Source organism: Elgaria multicarinata, chromosome 3 (assembly GCF_023053635.1).
Source record: "Elgaria multicarinata webbii isolate HBS135686 ecotype San Diego chromosome 3, rElgMul1.1.pri, whole genome shotgun sequence".
Classification (NCBI taxonomy): domain Eukaryota; kingdom Metazoa; phylum Chordata; class Lepidosauria; order Squamata; family Anguidae; genus Elgaria; species Elgaria multicarinata.
This window is the reverse complement of record NC_086173.1, coordinates 154643082-154664039: the sequence shown is the minus strand read 5'-3', so window position 1 is coordinate 154664039 and position 20958 is coordinate 154643082. Positions and strand designations below refer to the sequence as shown.

General features: G+C 48.6%; 1 protein-coding gene across 1 annotated transcript; it reads left to right on the top strand.

The window, feature by feature from the left end:
• Positions 1–3334: 3334 nt before the first annotated feature.
• LOC134395592 (uncharacterized) lies at positions 3335–20377 on the top strand. The gene is made up of 6 exons (XM_063121753.1): positions 3335–3344; positions 6097–6142; positions 7243–7285; positions 10682–10808; positions 15856–16998; positions 19071–20377. The coding sequence occupies exons 1-6, from the start codon at positions 3335–3337 to the stop codon at positions 19760–19762; spliced, it is 2061 nt and encodes a 686-aa protein (XP_062977823.1). The 3' UTR covers positions 19763–20377.
• The last annotated feature ends 581 nt before the right edge of the window (positions 20378–20958 follow it).

Here is a 20958-nt window from a genome sequence, read left to right as displayed (position 1 = left end):
GAAGCCATCAGGACGGTGCAGAAGCTTTCCCAAATTCACCCACAATATTGGTTCCTGACCCGTATTATGAGATGTGAAGGTTGTATATACCTCTTGTCTTTTTCTATCTCTGTGCTCATAGGTGCATTCAAGGGAATCAAGTTTCTAACTAAATGGTTGCAAATTCCAAGGCAAAGAATAGAACAGGGTACTGCGACGTAACAGACCCTTACACTAGGCCCGTCGCATAAACCTTTCTCAGGCCAAGCCCCACCACTTGAAAACCTGAGGGAGGGTTTCCCCTAGCTACGAGGGAAACGGGTTTAATACAGGATCTGCTCTCAATATACTGTGGGTATAATCTGGTGAGGGTGTTCATAACTGTAAGGCAGATAAATAATGCCAAGCTCACACATGGTATTTGGTAGCTAGGGAAAGGAACCTCTTGTGTAAGCACTGAGTCATTACTGACTCTTGGAGGGACGTTTTCTTGGCAGGCCTTATAGCGGGGTGGTTTGCCGTTGCCTTCCCTGGCCGTTATTACCTTTCCCCCAGCTAACTGGGTACTCATTTTACCAACCTCGGGAGGATGGAAGGCTGAGTTGACCCGAGCCGACTGCCTGAAACCAGCTTCAAACTCAGGCCGTGGGGAGAGTTTCAGCTGCAGAAACTGCTGCTTTACCGCTCTGCGCCACACGAAGCTCTATTTGGTAGCTAACAAAATAATAATAGGTTTATTGTTATTTAAAAACTTTAAATAAAAATATACTTTCAATCCTGCCTAATTTAAACTCTCCACACAACAACCACTTCTCTCTCTCTCTCTCTCCATCAAAGGAAGGACTTCTTCACACAGCGCAGGGTTAAATTATGGAACTCACTACCACAAGATGTAGTGATGGCCACCAATTTGGATGGCTTTAAAAGGAGGTTGGATAAATTCCTTGAGGCAAAGGCTATCAATAGTTACTAGCCCTGATGGTTGTATGCTATCTCCAGTATTCGAGGCAGTAAGCCTGTGTGCACTAGTTGCTGGGGAACATGGGTGGGAGGGTGCTGTTGCACCGTGTCCTGCTTGTTCATCCCTGGCCGACGGCTGGTTGGCCATTGTGTGAACAGAGTGCTGGACTAGATGGACCCTTGGTCTGATCCAGCTTGGCTCTTATGTTCTTAAGTTTCTAGAATCTAAACACTTCTTACTTTACAAATAACCACCACCAGAAAACAAGCTCTAACTATAACTGTTTTTATTTATTGCATTTGTATACCGCCCCATAACTGAAGCTCTCTGGGTGGTTCACATAATATAAAGACATTTTCGCTTGATTTACTGTTCTTATTACTATGATTATTCTCTTATTTCTGTTTTGTGAACCCCTTTCCCCCTTCATATGTTCTAATGTGCTTTTAGATTGTAAGCCTCTAGGCCAGCCTTCCTCAACCTGGGGCGCTCCAGATGTGTTGGACTACAACTCCCAGAATGCCCCAGCCAGCACTGGCTGGGGCATTCTGGGAGATGCAGTCCAACACATCTGGAGCGCCCCAGGTTGAGGAAGGCTGCCTAGGCAGGGTATCGCTGTTTTATTTGTATATTTTGTACAGCACCAAGTACATTGTTGGTGCTATATAAATAAATAAATAAATAAACACTTAAAAACAACCTACAAAGTTTAAAACCACAAAAACAAGCAAAATACACATACATTTAAAACCACTATAACTATATTAAAAAAAAACCCTCACAAACTCCCAACACACTCCTTATATACTCCACCGCACATCTATTACATTCTAAACCACGCCCACTCAGTTCTAACCTTCCCTGCTTACCAGACCTACTAATCTTAGACACATACAATATAATCAATTGCAGGGGTGACACCACAGGTACCAGAGCGTGCATGTCAGAATGGAGAGAGGCTTTCCTTATTGCGCCTGCCCTGGTTCAAATGGGAGCCAGAAGTGTGAGCTGCGTGTAAACGCTTGTCTATCTGCTTCTCTTTTTCTCTGAATGAGTGGGAGGTTGGACCTCCTGGCTCAGGTATTTCCACCTGGATTTCAGTAGGGATGAGATGGGCTGTGGGGACTGGCTAGCTGACCCCCCCAATTGCCCGGTTACTGCACGCATCTTCCGATGCTAGAACTCAGCCGGCTGTGCGTCTTGCGTTTTCCTGCCTCCCCCCCCCCCCCGCCTCCTCCAGGAAACTGCAGCCATGTTTTTGCTCAATCTAACCAGAACCCAAGGTTTGGGGTTTTGCATTTCAAAAAGCAAGTTTCTAGTCCTCATCATTCCGTAGGGGAGACGAGGAAACCCCTAGTTAAGAAAGAGATTGCGAGTTTGGACTCCAGACCTGGGTATTTTGGGAACTGTAGTTTCTCCTTCTTCTTTACCACGTTGAACTACTATTTCTTCCTCCTCCTCCTCCGGGTCTATTTATACACTGGCCAATCAGAGTATGCAAAAAAAATACCAGGGTGGGAAAGGGGTTTCCTTTGCCTCCCATTGGCTACTCCGGTGCACGGGGGGGGATCTGGTGGGGAGCAGGAAGAAGAGTCTTCAACCTTCCCGCGAAGTGCATCTAGGCCTTTGCATCCTGCACCCGGAGGAGGGAGAGGAAAAGATCAAGATCTACCCAAGGCTCCTTGTATCGGAACCGCCGCTGCGCAGGATTTGGCTCCCAGGCCGGCTCTCCTTAAGTGGAGCGGATCTGCTCTCGCCGAAACCAGTTTTACCCGGAGCAGCCCAACTCCCGAGTCCCTTCGGCTCTTGGTAAGAGTGGCTCTTTGTCCGATCTAGCCTCTTCCTTGTCCCTCCCTAGCGCAAACCCATCCTTTCTGCTCATCCTTGGGTGTTTGGGTTGCAGCTGCTCCTGCTGTGTTGCTAACTTGATACTGGCTGCATGCGGACGACCGCTTGGCCACGCGTTGTGTATCACGCGTCGGCAGCCCCTTTCTGGGTGGCGCAAACTCCTCCTTAACAATTGGCAGGCTGATGCAGGAGACCCAGCTACTTTTGCGTAAGAAGACTCCACCTGGGATGGTGTAGTTCAGCCTTCCCCAGCCTGGTGCCCTCCAGAGGTGTTGACTACAACTCCCAGCATCCCGTCAGCCAGCCATGCTGGCTGAGGGATGCTGGGAGTTGTAGTCCAACACCTCTGGAGCAGTGAAAGCTGGTATAGTTTGATCAATAGCGTCAGCTCAAGCAGCCTTCCCCACCCCCCACCTGTAGCTCTCCAGACGTATTGGACTGGGGATGATGGGAGTTGCAGTTCCAACACATCTGGCAGGTATGGGGGTTGGAGGAAGCCTCGCTCCAATGCTGCAGCATATCCATGCTAGCCCTGGGGCAAGCACTATGTGTGAAGGTAAATATTTCTACTCCAACTGTCCATTTAATTAAAAAAGCAAGTGCTCAGGTTGAATTACATCATCTTTAAGAACAATCAGTATTTAAATCAATATTTAATTTTAAATCAGTATTTAATTGTTTTTTGTGTTTTCTTTATTTTCTTTTAATAATTTAACACTAAGCAGTAATTATAACAAATACAGTCACACTCATACGTTATTGATACATTCTATAGGTAACACAATTAGAATTTTGCATCTCTTATTAATTGGTCCATTTCTATATCACATTAGAATGTGGTACTCCAAAACTGTTGTTGATTAATCATTATTTAATTGTTGTGAACCGCCCAGAAAGTTTTGGAGGTATTGGGTAGTAAAAAAAATAATAATGTAGCAAATTAAATAAATAAATAAATAAATCTAATCACCATCTTAAATTTATTTACCCTGTTTCTTCGATTCTAAGACGCACTTTTCCCCCCATATAAACATCTCTAAAAATGGGGTGCGTCTTAAAATCACGGGTGTGTCTTAGGGTTTTTTTTTCTGTTGGTGGTACTGAAATTAGTGTGCGTCTTACAATCGATGGCATCTTACAGTCGAAGAAATATGGTATTTATTTATTTATTTTTGCTTATTGTAATAGGTTTATTTAGAAAGATTTAACAGTAAAACATTCTCATGAGCGGGGACACAACCATAAATATATACAAAATGCAAAAGCTGCATATTTTTTAAAAAAATATTGCCTTTGTCGGAGAAATGAAGGTGAATGCCCATCTGAATCCACGTAGGATTTTCACTGCAATCCTAAACACGCTTCCTGGGGAGCAAACCCCGTTAGACACAGTAGGACTGACTTCTGAGTGAAGTTGCCTAGAATTGCACTATAAGTGTTGGATTCTGAAGCTATTCCACTGAAGCTATTTTGGCTAAGAGAGGTGTGTGTTAGATCTCTCCTCAATATCTTTGCCTAATACGTTTTTAAGGGCTCCAGTCAATCCCCCACTTCCGAACCAAAGTCGCCTGCTTTGCTAGTTTGATCTCTATTTCTGACTTCTCAGCAACTGCGGGTATAGTTTGTCTATGAAACTATAAGTTTCCGGGCCTAGATAATGGGGGAAGGAAGCACTCTTCAAATACTTGAAAGGTTGTCACACAGAGGAGGGCCAGGATTAATTCTCGATCCTCTCGGAGTGCAGGACAAGGAATAATGGGCTCAAGTCACAGGAAGCCAGATTCCGGCTGGACATCAGGAAAAATGTCCTCACTGCAGTATGACAATGGAAACAGTTATGTAGGGAGGTTGTGGGCTCTCCCACACTAGAGGCCTTCAAGAGGCAGCTGGACAAGCATCTGTCAGGGATGCTTTAGGGTGGATTCCTGCATTGAGCAGGGGGTTGGACTCAATGGCCTTATAGGCCCCTTCAAACTATACTAGTCTATCATTCTATGATTCTGAAACAACAACATTGAAGTCTAGGCTCTCTTCTTCTTTTTCTCATGGGCTGGTGGGGGGTGAGAGGACACACAGTGGTGTGATTTTAGGGTGGGGGCAACAGCGTCACCTTTTCCCCTCCTTCCGCCTTGAATGTATTCGGGTCCAGATGTGATTATTCCCCACGTGCTCAATAAAAACTCTTGAAATACAGAACTTTTGGGGGCAAGGATAGTTTAATCGTGAATATTATTTTAGGGTGAGCATTTAAAACAGGTCTGTAGCCTCCCAATGTTTTGGCCTATAATTCTCACCGTCCCTCGCCACCGGCTCTACTGATTAGGTCTGATGGGAATTGTAGGCCAGGCCACAAGTGGAGGGTCACAAGTTGCCCGCCCCGACTTTAAAGCCTTTCTAAGAATTTCCTCCTTGTGCTGCGATACACTGAAACTTTTGGGTACGTACTGTCCCACACTAGAGGCTTTCAAGAGGCAACTGGACAACCATCTATCAGGGATGCTTTAGGATGGATTCCTGCATTGAGCAGGGGGTTGGACTCGATGGCCTTGTAGGCCCCTTCCAACTCTACGATTCTATGATTCTATGGTTGTCAGTTTCAGCCCCCAATTGAAACCACTGCAACGGATCATCAGTGAACTCCAACCCATCATCAGCACAGACACTTCTCGCTCACAAGCCTTGGGAGGCAGACCAGTCCTGGCCCCAGACATCCTCCCAACCCGAAGCGGATGCTAACCAGCAACAGTACACAGGACAGACACAGACAGAGGGACCAGACCAAGCAATAGACTCTACTGCCAACTCTGACCCACATCTATTCAGGCCACACTGTCACAGGACCCAACGACATCAGTCATACCATCAAGGGCTCTTTCACCTGCACCCTTATATAATTTGTGTGACACGCCATCCCTGACTTCATCTATTGTTTGTTAAGGTCTTAAAAAACACATACACATAACACGTGTCTTATTTTTTATCACTTTTTTCAACTGCACATTATCAGATTTCTAACTGCACATTTTGTGTCCAACTGCACACTAAAAAACCACCCTGTCCCATAGAAAGCTTAAACAGATAAACTTGCGTGTGTGTGTGTGTGTGTGTGTGTGTATTGCAGACCAAGTGAAAATGGTTGTTTCTGCTCTTCATAGATGACACAGGCTGGAAAGATGTGAGAGGAATTCATGCTTATTCGTTTTAAATGCTCAGTTGGCGTTCATGGTCACTCGCATCCTTACAACCCAGTGGTGGCATCAGGACTGGACTCCGGGGCCGATGTCTGGGGCCCTGCTCAGCAGAATGAGCAAGAGGGGCCCCGTACGCAGCAGGGCTGGCTTGCCCCATTTTGAAGTAAGTGAAGTCATACGCATTACTGTCTAAAGTGGGGTTCTGTGAAGCCTAAAATTGTCTGACTTACTGGCCAATGTCCCTATTCTACGTGGTTGCTTGCATGCTAAGCCAACTTGAAGCCCTCCAGATGTTTTGGACCACGACTCCTCTCATCCCTGATCACTGCCCATGCTGGCTGGGGGCTGATGGGAAACGTCGTCCAGAACTCTGGAGGGCACCAGGTTGGGGAAGGCTGTGCTGAGCTGTGTAGTGTGATTCACTCCTAGGGCTATTTAAGTCACTCTGGCAGGTGGACGGTATGTAAGGGAGGAGGAGAATCTTGCCAAGTTTCTCATTGATGAGAACAAAGGGATGTATTTTCTGGATGCAAAACAACAATGGCAGACTTGGAAAATGCACCTCACTGTTCCAGAGAACAACAACGATCTAGAGTTCACAACCCAACAGCAAACCCTGGGTTTTCTTCCAGGGTTGTTTAGGGTTAACACCCCATAGTTAAAACCTAGTGCAGGGTTCGCACGTAACGACAATCCATAGTTCAACAACAACCTACAATTCAACGACGCCCCATATTCAGCCCATCCTCTTGAGTTGTCATCACATGCGAACCGGGCCAGCGTCTCTGCCATGGAACTCTCCTCTGTTGCAGAGGATTCTGGGAAGTGGTCGAGGCAGTACGCTCCATTCACACAGGCCTCTGGCTAGTACCACTATTGCTCTGTGTAAACTGACAATATTGCTAGGAGACAATGTCTTAACAGCGGGCAAGCTGACTTGTGGTTATTGTTTGTTGATTGTTATACTGAGCTTCTGCCTGAAGAATTCAGATGAACTTCCAAGTTCAAACAGTAAAGGCGAGCTTGAAAAATGAAAAGTATAAATTATCATGCACTGATATGATGGGTATTGTCAACCCTTATTGCTGGCTTCGTGCTTTTAGCCCTTTCCTCTGGTCAACTATGTCCCATGAGTAGCGAGAGTAGATGCAGCATGGTTTGAAGGCCTCATTCAAAATGACTCCCATGTCTGTCTCTCCTTCCCTCCACCCCCACCCCCCGCCCTGCTCCAGGCTGCGGCATGACCTCCCTGTTCATTTCCAGGTCGTTGCAGAGTTGTGGAGGAAACGAACAGAAGACGAATCTGGTAAGGAGTTCTGGGTGGTTTGTGCTGAGAGAGGAGGAGGAAACGTGTATAAAGTAGGGAGTTTGAATCTCTTTCTGCTTCAAGGGCTGAATTCCATTTTGGAGAAGTTGGGGGCTGCGTTCTAGAGGTGGGCGGGGCTGAAGGCAAAAGAGGGCGGGGCCAAAATACCAGTATTCTAGAGGTGGGCGGGGTTGAAGGCAAAAGAGGGCAGGGCCAAAATACCAGCATTCTAGAGGTGGGCGGGGCTGAAGGCAAAAGAGGGCAAGGCCAAAATACCAGCATTCTAGAAGTGGGCGGAGCTGAAGCCAAAAGAGGGCAGGGCCAAAAAAACAGTATTCTAGAGGTGGGCAGGGCTGAAGGCAAAAGAGGGCGGGGCCAGAATACCAACATTCTAGAGGTGGGCGGGGCTGAAGGCAAAAGAGGGCAGGGCCAAAAAACCCCCAGTATTCTAGAGGTGGGCGGGGCTGAAGGCAAAAGAGGGCAGGGCCAAAAAACCCAGCATAATTTACCTGAAAGCACTGACTGCCCAGACCTGAGCCTTACGAGAGACGCTCCAGCCTTTAAGAATGGAGAAAAGGCTGTTCAAAACACGGGAAACCATGAAATGATTGGTGGTCGTGGTGAAAGGGCATGGCCAGGAGAAGGGGCGTGGCCATATGGGGAAACCCCAGAGGGTTGGATTTGGCCCCAGGGCCCGAGGTTCCTCACCCACTGTAAAAAGTGGCTCAGGGTGGGGCAGCAACCTTGTAAATAAGCCCACAAAAATTGCTACTCTGCAAAACATAATAACAACAACAACTAGCTTTCTGGGAGCTGGTAGAGCAGAGGCAGGGTGAGCTAGCCCTCCTCCTTCTATGTAAAGCTCACAGGACGGGGCTTCTCTCCTCTGGACACCTGTTTGGTTTCTTTGCTGGGTCCAAAAGAGCACTCCGGCCCTTTTCTGCCACCTCGCTGGCCTCCACATGGTTCCTTGCTGCCTGTGGCTACCAAGAAAGTGTTTTGACATGAGAGACAGGAGCCCTTTGGACTCGTTCCTCCTCCTGCGTCGAAAGAACCTGTGAGGACAGGAGCGTTCTGGCCCTTTCCCCCTCTGTTGTCGCCGTCGCTCCGTACGTGAGGAAGGCGATGTTCGCAAGAGGAGAGCTTTCTGTATCTGCGGAGGCCACCCATGCTACTGAGAGAACCCGTGCAAAAAAGACTTGAGTCCCTCTGTCCCTCAGCTGCTGGTGCTTGGACATAACGGAGCTCTCTGGGCAGCCCTGCTTCGTTTCGGCCCGTTCACCTCAATTGGTCTACTCTGTGTAGGGGTACCATTGGCTCCTGCCCTCTGTCTCGTTTCAAGAGCATGGGTCGACTACTCGCACGTGCAAGAGGGCGCCTTTGTTTTCCTCTCTCTGGATCTCGCCTTCTGGGTGTCCCACAAGGATGGCCGTGGTTGTCCGAACATTTCAGGAGGGAGTGTCAAGGCCACAGAGGAGGGTGTAAGTTAAACAGCAGGTCCTTGAAGGCAGGGCTGGAGTCAGAAAAGGGCTCAGATAAGCAGAGGACATCTGGGATAGAAGAGAGCCTGCAATACATGCATGTTGTTGTTTATTCGTTCAGTCGCTTCCGACTCTTCGTGACTTCATGGACCAGCCCACGCCAGAGCTTTCTGTCGGCTGTCGCCACCCCTAGCTCCCCCAAGGTCAAGCCTGGTCACCTCCAGAATATCATCCATCCATCTTGCCCTTGGTCGGCCCCTCTTCCTTTTGCCTTCCACTTTCCCTAGCATCAGCCTCTTCTCCAGGGTATCCTGTCTTCTCATTATGTGGCCAAAGTACTTCAGTTTTGCCTTTAATACCATTCCCTCAAGTGAGCAGTCTGGCTTTATTTCCTGGAGTATGGACTGGTTTGATCTTCTTGCAGTCCACGGCACTCTCAGGATTTTCCTCCAACACCACAGTTCAAAAGCCTCTATCTTCCTTCGCTCAGCTTTCCTTATGGTCCCGCTCTCGCAGCCATAGGTTACTACGGGGAATACCATTGCTTTAACTATGCGGACCTTTGTTGTCAGTGTGGTGACTCTGCTCTTAACTATTTTATCAAGATTTGTCATTGCTCTCCTCCCAAGAAGTAAACGTCTTCTGATTTCCTGGCTGCAGTCAGTGTCTGCAGTAATCTTTGCGCCCAGAAATACAAAGTCTGTCACTGCCTCCACGTTTTCTCCCTCTATTTGCCAGTTATCAATCAAGCTGGTTGCCATAATCTTGGTTTTTTTGAGATTTAACTGCAACCCGGCTTTTGCACTTTCTTCTTTCACCTTTGTCATAAGGCTCCTCAGCTCCTCCTCGCTTTCAGCCATCAAAGTGGTGTCATCTGCATATCTGAGATTGTTAATGTTTCTTCCTGCGATTTTACATGCATGCATTTTAATATTTCACGAAAGTAATCTAGGAATACACGTGGTGAGCGTATTTATGTGAATAGTTGGATTCACATAAATCACATAAATTCTGTTATGTGAATAGTTAGATTCTTAATTGTATTGTAGATATTCAATTGAACAAATTATAAATTAATTTATATTAAATTATGATTGGTTGGTGATTCCAGATAACCAGCATTATGCCCTCATTAGTTTTATCGATAGAATTTTTAAGGCGCAATCCTATGCATGTTTAGACAGAAAAAAGGCCTTCAACTCCCACATGCGGCATCAAATCCTGTGTGTGTTTGCGCCAAACTAAATCACGCTGTGGGGCTATTGAAGCCTGGCGTCTTCATTTTATACCTTTTGATGCCAGGTTAAGACCGTCCTCTTTAAGCAGGCTTGTCACCTTTAATCTGTTACTTAATTCTTATTTTACTGCTGTCTCCTCAATGTTTTTAATAGCTTTTAAATGTTTAAAATGTCTAATGTATTATTTTGATGCTTTTATTGTTGTCATATTTGGGGGGTGGTTTTATGGTTGTAAACTGCCCTGAGGGCATCTGCAGTATACAAATCTCATGCGAGGTGTTTAGGGTGACCATATGAAAAGGAGAACAGGGCTCCTATATCTTTAACAGTTGCATAGAAAAGGGAATTTCAGCAGGTGTCATTTGTATATATGGAGAACCTGGTGGAATTCCCTCTTCATCACAACAGTTAAAGCTGCAGGAGCTATACTAGAGTGACCAGATTTAAAAGAGGGCAAGACACCTGCAGCTTTAACTGTTGCGATGAAGAGGGAATTTCACCAGGTGCTGCATGCATACAAATGACACCTGCTGAAATTTCCTTTTCGATACAACTGTTAAAGACACAGGAGCCCGGTCCTCCTTTTCATAGGGTCACTCTAGGTGTGTTTCAGATCATCTGCTCGCCCTGCCCCAAGAGGACAGGTCTTGAGTCCTTGGCTCTTTTTCCTCTTCCAGGGCGCTGTGACGTTTGAGGATGTGGTCATCTATTTCTCGGAAGCGGAGTGGGCTCTGCTGAACTTGGCACAGAGAGCCCTGTACAAGGAGGTCATGCAGGAGAACTACCAGAATGTGATGTCGCTGGGTAAGGAACAGCGGTTTCCTCTCAAAGGGCTCTCGGTCGCATTACTCAGGGCAGGGGGCGTGGAAACCCTGGTTGCGCTGCCCCTCTCTGTGCCCAAGGAACTTTCACTTTAGCTCCTCCTGTACCAGCATTGGCCAAGTTTGTGGGAGGGGCGGGAGTGATCCTGCCTAGGGGAGGAGCCTCGGCATTGACTTCTCCCACACTACCCAAGGCTTCTAGCCTTACCCTGGTGGTGAGGGTGCACAACCTCTTTCAGCCCGAGGCCTCGGATTCCATTTTGGAGAGGCTTTGGAGGCCACATTCCAGTGGTGGGCGGGGCTAAAGGGGTGGAGCCGAAAGACCAGGATGTAGCTTAAAGCTCTTCATGCCAGGAGCTGAGCTCCAGTGGTGGGCGGGGCTAAAGGGGTGGAGCCGAAAGACCAGGATGTAGCTTAAAGCTCTTCATGCCAGGAGCTAAGCTCCAGTGGTGGGCGGGGCTAAAGGGTTGGAGCCAAAAGACCAGGATGTAGCTTAAAGCTCTTCACGCCAGGAGCTAAGCTCCAGTGGTGGGCGGGGCTAAAGGGTTGGAGCCAAAAGACCAGGATGTAGCTTAAAGCTCTTCACGCCAGGAGCTAAGCTCCAGTGGTGGGCGGGGCTAAAGGGTTGGAGCCGAAAGACCAGGATGTAGCTTAAAGCTCTTCATGCCAGGAGCTAAGCTCCAGTGGTGGGCGGGGCTAAAGGGTTGGAGCCAAAAGACCAGGATGTAGCTTAAAGCTCTTCATGCCAGGAGCTAAGCTCCAGTGGTGGGCGGGGCTAAAGGGGTGGAGCCGAAAGACCAGGATGTAGCTTAAAGCTCTTCATGCCAGGAGCTAAGCTCCAGTGGTGGGCGGGGCTAAAGGGTTGGAGCCAAAAGACCAGGATGTAGCTTAAAGCTCTTCACGCCAGGAGCTAAGCTCCAGTGGTGGGCGGGGCTAAAGGGTTGGAGCCGAAAGACCAGGATGTAGCTTAAAGCTCTTCATGCCAGGAGCTAAGCTCCAGTGGTGGGCGGGGCTAAAGGGTTGGAGCCAAAAGACCAGGATGTAGCTTAAAGCTCTTCATGCCAGGAGCTAAGCTCCAGTGGTGGGCGGGGCTAAAGGGGTGGAGCCGAAAGACCAGGATGTAGCTTAAAGCTCTTCATGCCAGGAGCTAAGCTCCAGTGGTGGGCGGGGCTAAAGGGTTGGAGCCAAAAGACCAGGATGTAGCTTAAAGCTCTTCACGCCAGGAGCTAAGCTCCAGTGGTGGGCGGGGCTAAAGGGGTGGAGCCGAAAGACTAGGATGTAGCTTACAGCTCTTCAAGCCAGGAGCTAAGCCCTCGGAGCAGCATTTAACCTTATAGAACCACACAGAATACAGGTAATCACCAAAAGATTGGTGATTGAGGGAAAGGGGCAGGGCTAGGGGAAGGGGGCGTGGCTATCTGGTGAACCCCCAAAGGACTGGATTGGGATTTCAGGAGGCCGGGATTTGGCTCTCCTCTCCTCTAGTGGCTCAGGAAGGAGTCATTCTGTGGTGACTCCCATCCCACTAGCATAATGTAGGAAAGGTATCTGAGTCCCATTCCCCACAGCCTTTAGTCCATCCATCAGCCCTGATATTCCTGAACACACCTGTTGTCCCCAATCTTCAGATAGCGAGGGATGTGCTATCTGGAGGAAGTGTTTGCACTGCATTGCTTCGTATTTTGATTTATTTATTTATTGCATTTCTGTACCACCCAATATCCAAACCTCTCTTTTCATGTCATTTTTGTATCCCACCCATTTCCCCCACATCAACCTGCCCAGGCGTTAAAATCAAGAGACTGAGGCCCTGCGTTGGGCCCCACCATCCTCTGAAATGAGGTGGGTGGTGACAGAAGATGGGGACTTCTCTTTGGTGGCACCACATCTTCACCCTCTCCCCTCCCCCTTTGGCATTTTAGCTGTTCGATGCAGTTTTGCTGTGTTATACGGGCATTTTATTTTATTGCTATTCTATGTTCATTTTGTCGAGTGAACTATTTATGATTTTGTTGTCTTTTACTAATGAGTTTACTGTTTTATTGTCAATGTTTGCTAACTACCTTGAGAGCTTTTGCTGAAGAGGAACTTATAAGTATTCTTAACAGCTAGCCAGTGTGGTGTAGTGGTTGGAATGTTGGACTGGGACTTGGGAGATCTGGGTTCTAGTCCCCATTCAGCCATGCAAGCTCACTGGGTGACTTTGGGCCAGTCACTGATTCTTAGCTTAACCTACCTCACAGGGTTCTTGTGAGGATAAAATAGAGATCATGTAAATGACCTTTCATTCCACGCAAGAGGAAAACAGGTGGGATATAAAAGTAATAAATAAATGAATTTTCTTTCCCAAGGAAAACCCAAAACCACTAACAGGGAGGACAAAAATATTCAGGGTGGCAATATCAAAATAACAAGCCATGTAATCAAAAGAATTGTAATTAACAATAGATAAGAACAATTACTTATGAAAACATTTTGATAGCAACCCATGTGAACAGAGTAACAACACTTCAAACATAGGGTGACTATATGCAAAGGAGGACAGGGCTCCTGTATCTTTAACAGTTGTAAAGAGAAGGGAATTTCAGCAGGTGTCATTTGCATGCATGCAGAACCTGGTGAAATTCTCTCTTCAGCACAACTGTTAAAGTTGCAGAAGCTGTGCCCTCTTGACCAGATCCAAAAGAGGGCAGGGCTCCTGCAGCTTTACCTGTTGTGATGAAGAGAGAATTTCACCAGGTTCTGCATGCATGCAAATGACACCCACTGAACTTCCCTTTTCTATACAACTGTTAAAGATACAGGAGCCCAGTCCTCCTTTTCATATGGTCACCCTATCAAACAGAATGGCTGTGCTTGGATGCAATACGCCAAACCAGAGGTGGACAACTTGTGGCCCTCCAGATGTTTTCGCCTACACCTGTCATCAGCCCGAGCCAGCATAACCAATGTTGAGGCCAGATGGGTTTAGTAAGACAAAACAAGTGTGCCCACCCCTGTGTTAAACCAGGGTTTATTTAGTTCACCTGTGGTTTGTACATCTGAACCAAACCTGGCAAACTAACTATGACCTGAAACCATGGTTTGAAGCTGGCTTGTGAATCTTGACTTGCATTAATAGGTCCCTGCCACGACACAGGCTCTGAACACCAGACCTCACGGCTGCCACCACTTCTTATGGGGCGACACAGGCTCTGAACGCCAGACCCGGCCGCAGCTACTCCCTGCTCAAGCCAAGCACCACCGCTTGATACGCCTGAGTCAAGGGATAAAAAACCACCTTCCTCCAAACTATGTGGAGAAAGGGGTTAAAATGGAGAATGGATTTTAATATATATAATAATGCGCTGTGAGTTATATCTGCTCAGGTGAATGATTGTCAGAGTGGGTGCTGAATGTGTAAACTTAAGATGATAAATGCCAAACAGACACGTGGGATTTTTGTGGTAGTTTTAAAACAAACAATCAAAATTTATTTTTAAAAGTTCACAAGCTTTGTTTCAAATAAACAACATTTAAAAACCTTTTTGAAACCTTTCATACAATCCTGTCACTCATTCACATATGCGCTTTCCTTTTTCTCACACAATCACTCTTGAACTTTCTTTATTCTCAGTATTGATTAATATATATCCACTATGTGCACACCACACTCTAAAGACACCACTCACTACACTGACTCTCAGATTTCCCAGAACTTAAGTACCATAAACACAGAGAGCACTGCAGACTCTAAGAGTCCCTAACAAGTCCCCCTGAAAAGTTCTCTCCATCCCCTCAGTCCTTCCCTTATATATCACTCCTCCCCCTCCCAAGACATTCTAACTCCGCCCACTCAGGCCAACATTCTAAAAACCACAGACTTACAAACTGCAGACATTTGGAATTGACTTGTGGGGTGTAACGCCACAGTCCCGTCCTGCGATCCTCACTTAATCCTGGTTTATTTGGGGGTTCCACCCCAGCCACCCACCTGATGCAAGAGCAGTTAGAAAACAAAACAGCTCATGCAGTTAAGCCAGGCCCACTAGTGGTTTTCCAGTCCTCTCCCTCTGTCCGCACTCTGGTAATTTCTTTATTGAAAAGGCCTCTCTAAGACCATAAGAAGAGCCCTTCTGGATCAGACCAGGGGTCCACCTAAGTCCAGCATTCTGTTCACACAGTGACTGACCAGCTGCCCCAATGGGAAGCCCACAGCAGGACAGAATAATACTTTTCCCATCATGTTCCCAGGCAAGTGGTGTACCTAAGCATACTGCCTCTGCTTCTGGGGGGAGCACATAGCCATCAAGACTAGTAGCCATTGATAGTCTTCTCCTCCAGGAATTTATTCAATCTCCCTTTAAAGCCATCCAAATTGGTGGCCATCACTACATCTTGTGGTAGTGAATTCCATCATATAACTGTGCTTTGTTTGAAGAAGTCCTTCCCTTTATCTGTCCTGAATCTCCCACCATGCAACTTCATGGGATGATCCCACTGGATTCTAATATTACACCTTTTCTCCAGCCTGCTGAACTTTGACCCTCCGCACTTAAATGCTTTTTTGCGGCTGGGAAAGTTACGGTCCTGACTCTCTTCTCAATCCTCCCAGAGTGCAGGACACAGAATAACGGGCTCAAGTTAAAGGAAGCCAGATTCCAGCTGGACATCAGGAAAAACTTCCTGACTGTTAGAGCAGTGCGACAATGGAATCAGTTACCTAGGGAGGTGGTGGTCTCTCTCACACTAGAGGCCTTCAAGAGGCAGCTGGACAAGCATCTGTCAGGGATGCTTTAGGGTGGATTTCTGCATTGAGCAGGGGGTTGGACTCGATGGCCTTGTAGGCCCCTTCCAACTCTGCTATTCTAGGATTCTATGATTCCCCTGTACTCTATGATCCCCGGGCAGCCCAAGCACCATTGTTTCCTCACGGTCCTCGTGCTAGAAGACTAAAGATTGTAACTGGGTGTGATAACAATTGCTCGGGAGAATGTAAACACCAAATAACCCTCATGTGCCTGCTGGGCTCCTTTGTGTTTCCTTGGCAGGCCGGACCCCTTTCTTGCCGTCTCCTGCTGCTTCTGCGAAGGACACCCAGGAGTCCCAGAGGCAAAGGGCCAAATATTGGAGCAAGGAAGAGATTGGCGTCTTTGTCGACCTATGGGTCAGCCCGGAGGTGCAAAACGAGCTCCGGAATATGTACCACAACGAGGCGGTCTTTAACTGCCTCTCCAACGAGATGGGCCTGCGGGGCTTCAACCGTTCAGCTCGCCAGTGCCGCGAGAAGATGAACGCCCTCAAGAAGAAATTCAAGGAGGTCACCACTCAGAATAAGTGCCCCGGGGCGGAACTGAGCACCATGCCGTTCTACGATAAGCTGGCCACGATCCTCCTGCACAGAAGAGATGGCACCCCCAGGTATGCCGCAGGTAGCGGGGCTCCAGACAAGGGTCCGTGGCAGAAGCAGACGACACTGACGCTGGCCAGGCGGACCTCATCCTTCGCTCCTGCAACGTCCGGGCAGGCCAGGCTGCCTTTGGCAACAGCGACCCAAGCGAAGCCACCTCCTCAGAAGCAGGCCCGCCTTCTCCAGGGGAAGATTGGCCTGGCTCAGGCCGGTTGGGTGTCCGCCCTTCATCACCCTGAGCTGGTGTCGCAGCCCAGCGGGAGCTCGACGACGCAAGGGGACGAGAAGCCCCCTGGGCAGTTCGCTCTGCTCACTCCGAAAATTGAGGAGGAGGAGGAGGAACCCGACGATGAGCAGCCCAGCTCAAGCCGCCCCAAGCTCCAAGGAGCCCTTCCACCAGTGGAGGTGCGCGTGGTGGACGAGCACGGAGCCACAGTCGCGACAGCCATGTACAAGCAGTGCAAAGAGGAGGAGGAGGAGGAGGAGGAGGAGGAGGAGAACGACGCAAGCCTGGATCTCGACCTTGACTTTGACACTAAGCTCATCAGAGAGATTGTGGCTGATGGGGACCCTCCGGAGGTGGCGGAGGTCCTGGTTGACCCGAATGCCTTGTCGGAGCTCTCCGAGGAACCGTACAGCGGAGGCGAGGGGGACGATGACTTCCCCGTGGATTTGCTGCACTCTTTTGAGGACCGATTCTCCGCTATCCACGGGCTCAGGGACGGCAACCCAGAGCGGGAACGGCCGGAAAGAAAGCGTCCACCATCCAGGGCTCCGTCTCTAGGTAAGGAAGCTTGACTGGATCTCAGAAACATTCGCCCCATTGTGTAGTCCCCTAACCTCCCTACATTTGGTCCTGTACCCTATCATTTGGTACCTCCCTATCGTTTGGTGGTTCCCTATTGTTTGGTGGTTCCCTATCGTTTGGTGGTTCCCTATCGTTTGGTGGTTCCCTATCGTTTGGTACCTCCCTATCATTTGGTGGCTCCCTATCGTTTGGTGGCTCCCTATCGTTTGGTGGTTCCTTATCGTTTGGTGGTTCCCTATCATTTGGTATCTCCCTATCATTTGGTGGTTCCCTATCGTTTGGTGGTTCCCTATCGTTTGGTGGTTCCCTATCATTTGGTATCTCCCTATCGTTTGGTGGTTCCCTATCATTTGGTACCTCCCTATCGTTTGGTGGTTCCCTATCATTTGGTACCTCCCTATCATTTGGTGGTTCCCTATCATTTGGTACCTCCCTATCGTTTGGTGGTTCCCTATCATTTGGTACCTCCCTATCGTTTGGTGGTTCCCTATCATTTGGTACCTCCCTATCGTTTGGTGGTTCCCTATCGTTTGGTACCTCCCTATCATTTGGTGGTTCCCTATTGTTTGGTAACTCCCTATCGTTTGGTGGCTCCCTATCGTTTGGTGGCTCCCTATCGTTTGGTGGTTCCTTATCGTTTGGTGGTTCCCTATCATTTGGTATCTCCCTATCATTTGGTGGTTCCCTATCGTTTGGTGGTTCCCTATCGTTTGGTGGTTCCCTATCATTTGGTATCTCCCTATCGTTTGGTGGTTCCCTATCATTTGGTACCTCCCTATCGTTTGGTGGTTCCCTATCATTTGGTACCTCCCTATTGTTTGGTGGTTCCCTATCGTTTGGTACCTCCCTATCGTTTGGTACCTCCCTATCATTTGGTGGTTCCCTATCGTTTGGTGGCTCCCTATCGTTTGGTGGTTCCCTATCGTTTGGTACCTCCCTATCATTTGGTGGTTCCCTATCGTTTGGTGGCTCCCTATCGTTTGGTGGTTCCCTATCGTTTGGTGGTTCCCTATCGTTTGGTATCTCCCTATCGTTTGGTGGTTCCCTATCGTTTGGTGGTTCCCTATCGTTTGGTGGTTCCCTATCGTTTGGTGGCTCCCTATCGTTTGGTATCTCCCTATTGTTTGGTACCTCCCTATCGTTTGGTATCTCCCTATTGTTTGGTACCTCCCTATCGTTTGGTGGTTCCCTATCATTTGGTACCTACCTAGCATTTGGTTGGTGTCCCAAACACTCGCCCCACTGTGTAGTCCCCTAACCTACCTATCATTATGAACAGGAGTGCCCGACCCGCGGGCTGCAAGCGGCCCCTTGACACAGTTGTGCAGCCCCCATTCTCCCTCCCTTTGCCAATCAATCTTGCGGCTTTCCTGCTGCTGATGGCAGCATGAGAGCAGCGATAGCGGTTAGCATTGTTGGAAGGGGGTTAAAGCCGCTGCCTCCCCACAGCAACCCAGAAGGAATCGGCATTGCCATTCCTACGCCACTAATGGCAACGCCAGAGCAGTAATGACTAGTGGGAGGAGGAAGAGACTTTAGCCAGTGCAGATTCTCCCCACCCCAGCAGTATTGCACATGTTCGCTGTGATGGTGGCAGGGTTAAAGCCCGCTCATAGAATCGTAGAATAGTAGAGTTGGAAGGGGCAGGAATCCCCCTTAAAGCATCCCTGACAGATGGCTGTCCAGCTGCCTCTTGAAGGCCTCTAGAGTGGGAGAGCCCACCACCTCCCTAGGTCATTGGTTCCATTGTCGCACTGCTCTAACCGTCAGGACGTTTTTCCTGATATCCAGCCGGAATCTGGCTTCCTGTCACTTGAGCCCATTGGTCCGTGTCCTGCACTCCGGGATGATCAAGAAGAGATCCTGGTCCTCTTCTGTGTGACACTCACATGTTCTTGCATGTCTGTGAGCGTGCGAGCCTGGGCACATATATCCAAGCCCTATGCTGAGATCAGACGCAGCCCTGAGGGCCTAAAAAGGATGATGTGTCTCTGATTTAGAACTGCCCGTGCTGTGCTCTTACCTGTCCTCTTTCTGACCTTCTACAGCTGAAAGTCTCCTACAGGAGCAAGAGTGCAAAGGGCTTGAAAACGTGGATCCCACCTCTTTCGTCATGGGCAACGTGGGCCCTCTGGATTCCCACGTGGGCGGCGATGGGGCCGTGGGCGTGGCTGACGAGCTCCCACCAGATGACCTCCCGCCTCCTGTAGAACTCGACGAAAAGGCGCCGCTGACCAACGCGCAGAGGGCTGCCAGATTCAGGAACAAGAGGAAAGCCGAGAGGGCGCAGATGGCCAAGGAGCTCATCAAGGCCACGAGGGAAACCGGGGAGCAAATCCGAGAGGCTCTTTACGAACTCGACAGTAAGGAATCGGAGAGGCGGGTCGACGACCGCAAAGTGGCGGTCTGGTGCGCGAGGCACATCGCCAGGAGCATCCGGGAGTCCAGCCAGACGATGGCTACGGCCATGCGGGGCTCCGACACCGCGCTCCATCAGTGCATGGAGAAGTACACGGCTGCCCTAGAGCGGCAAACGACTCTGTTGGAGCGCATCGCGGACTCGTTAAACGCGCAAGCCGAGGCTCCTCAACCTTCCCCGGTCATTCCCACCGATCGGATACACGCCGCATCCCTGCATTCCAGTACCATCCCGGCCCCTTCCCTCCCGCAACACACCTGTGTCGAACAAGACCCTCCCCTGGCTGAGAAGTTGGGGGGCGAACGAGGAAGAGCCACCTAGGAGGAGGAAGGGGGGGGGGGCGTTAGACCAAAGTAGCAAGTAGGCAACAAGACTCATAACGGATTGTTCAGTGGCTGCGTGGTTCCTCTTGTAAACAAAAGAAGGTTCGCGAAGACTTTTTGAACGTTGATAAAACGGTGGGGCAGCCTTCGGTTTATTGCCTGCTGCAGGGGTGGGCAGAAGGTCGATCTTCAGATGTTTTGGACTTCAACTCCCAATATTCTTGACCGTTAGCTGTACTTGCAAGGGCTTCTGGGAGTTGGAAGTCCAAAGCCTCCAGAGATCCTGGTTTTGGCCTTCCTCTGGTCTACTGTACCAGGCTGTACGATCAGTGTTGTTTAGGCGTCCCTCTGTTACGTTACTTGAGAAAGTGGTGCTGTTTTCTGCACCTTGTCGTAATGCCTTTAAACAGGACGATGGTCTTTGTGGATCCGGTAGGGATTTTTTTTATAGCATTCCACAGTGCCCAAAACTTACTAAGCCAGGGCTGCAAACGATGGCTACTTTGCGACCGTTTTGCAGTTGCATGGAAAATAAAGAGTTAAATTCCTCTTTTTGAGACATGCAGCTGTGACAAATCATTCCCCACTGTTTCTCCACAGAAATAATTAGCAACATGGTAACTCATAATGACCTTTTTCAGACAACACTTTGGGGAACTTGGTTATGCTAGGGTGACCATATGAAAAGCAGGACAGGGCTTCTGTATCTTTAACAGTTGCGTAGAAAAGGGAATTTCAGCAGGTGTCATTTGTATGCATATCTCACCTGGTGAAATTTCCTCTTCATCACAACAGTTAAAGCTGCAGAAGCTATACTGCAGCTATACTGTGACCAGATTTAAAAGAGGGCAGGGCACCTGCAGCTTTAACTGTTGTGATGAAGAGGAAGTTTTACCAGGTTCTCCATATATACAAATGACACCTGCTGAAATTTCCTTTTCAATACAACTGTTAAAGATACAGGAGCCCTGTCCTCCTTTCCATATGGTCACCCTAGTTATGCTAGGGTGACCATATGAAAAGGAGGACAGGGCTTCTGTATCTTTAACAGTTGCATAGAAAAGGGAATGTCAGCAGGTGTCATTTGTATATATGCAGCACCTGGTGAAATTCTCTCTTCACAACAGTTAAAGCTTTTCTATCTGGTCAAGAGGGCAGGGCTCCTGCAGTTTGAACTGTTGTGATAAAGAGGGA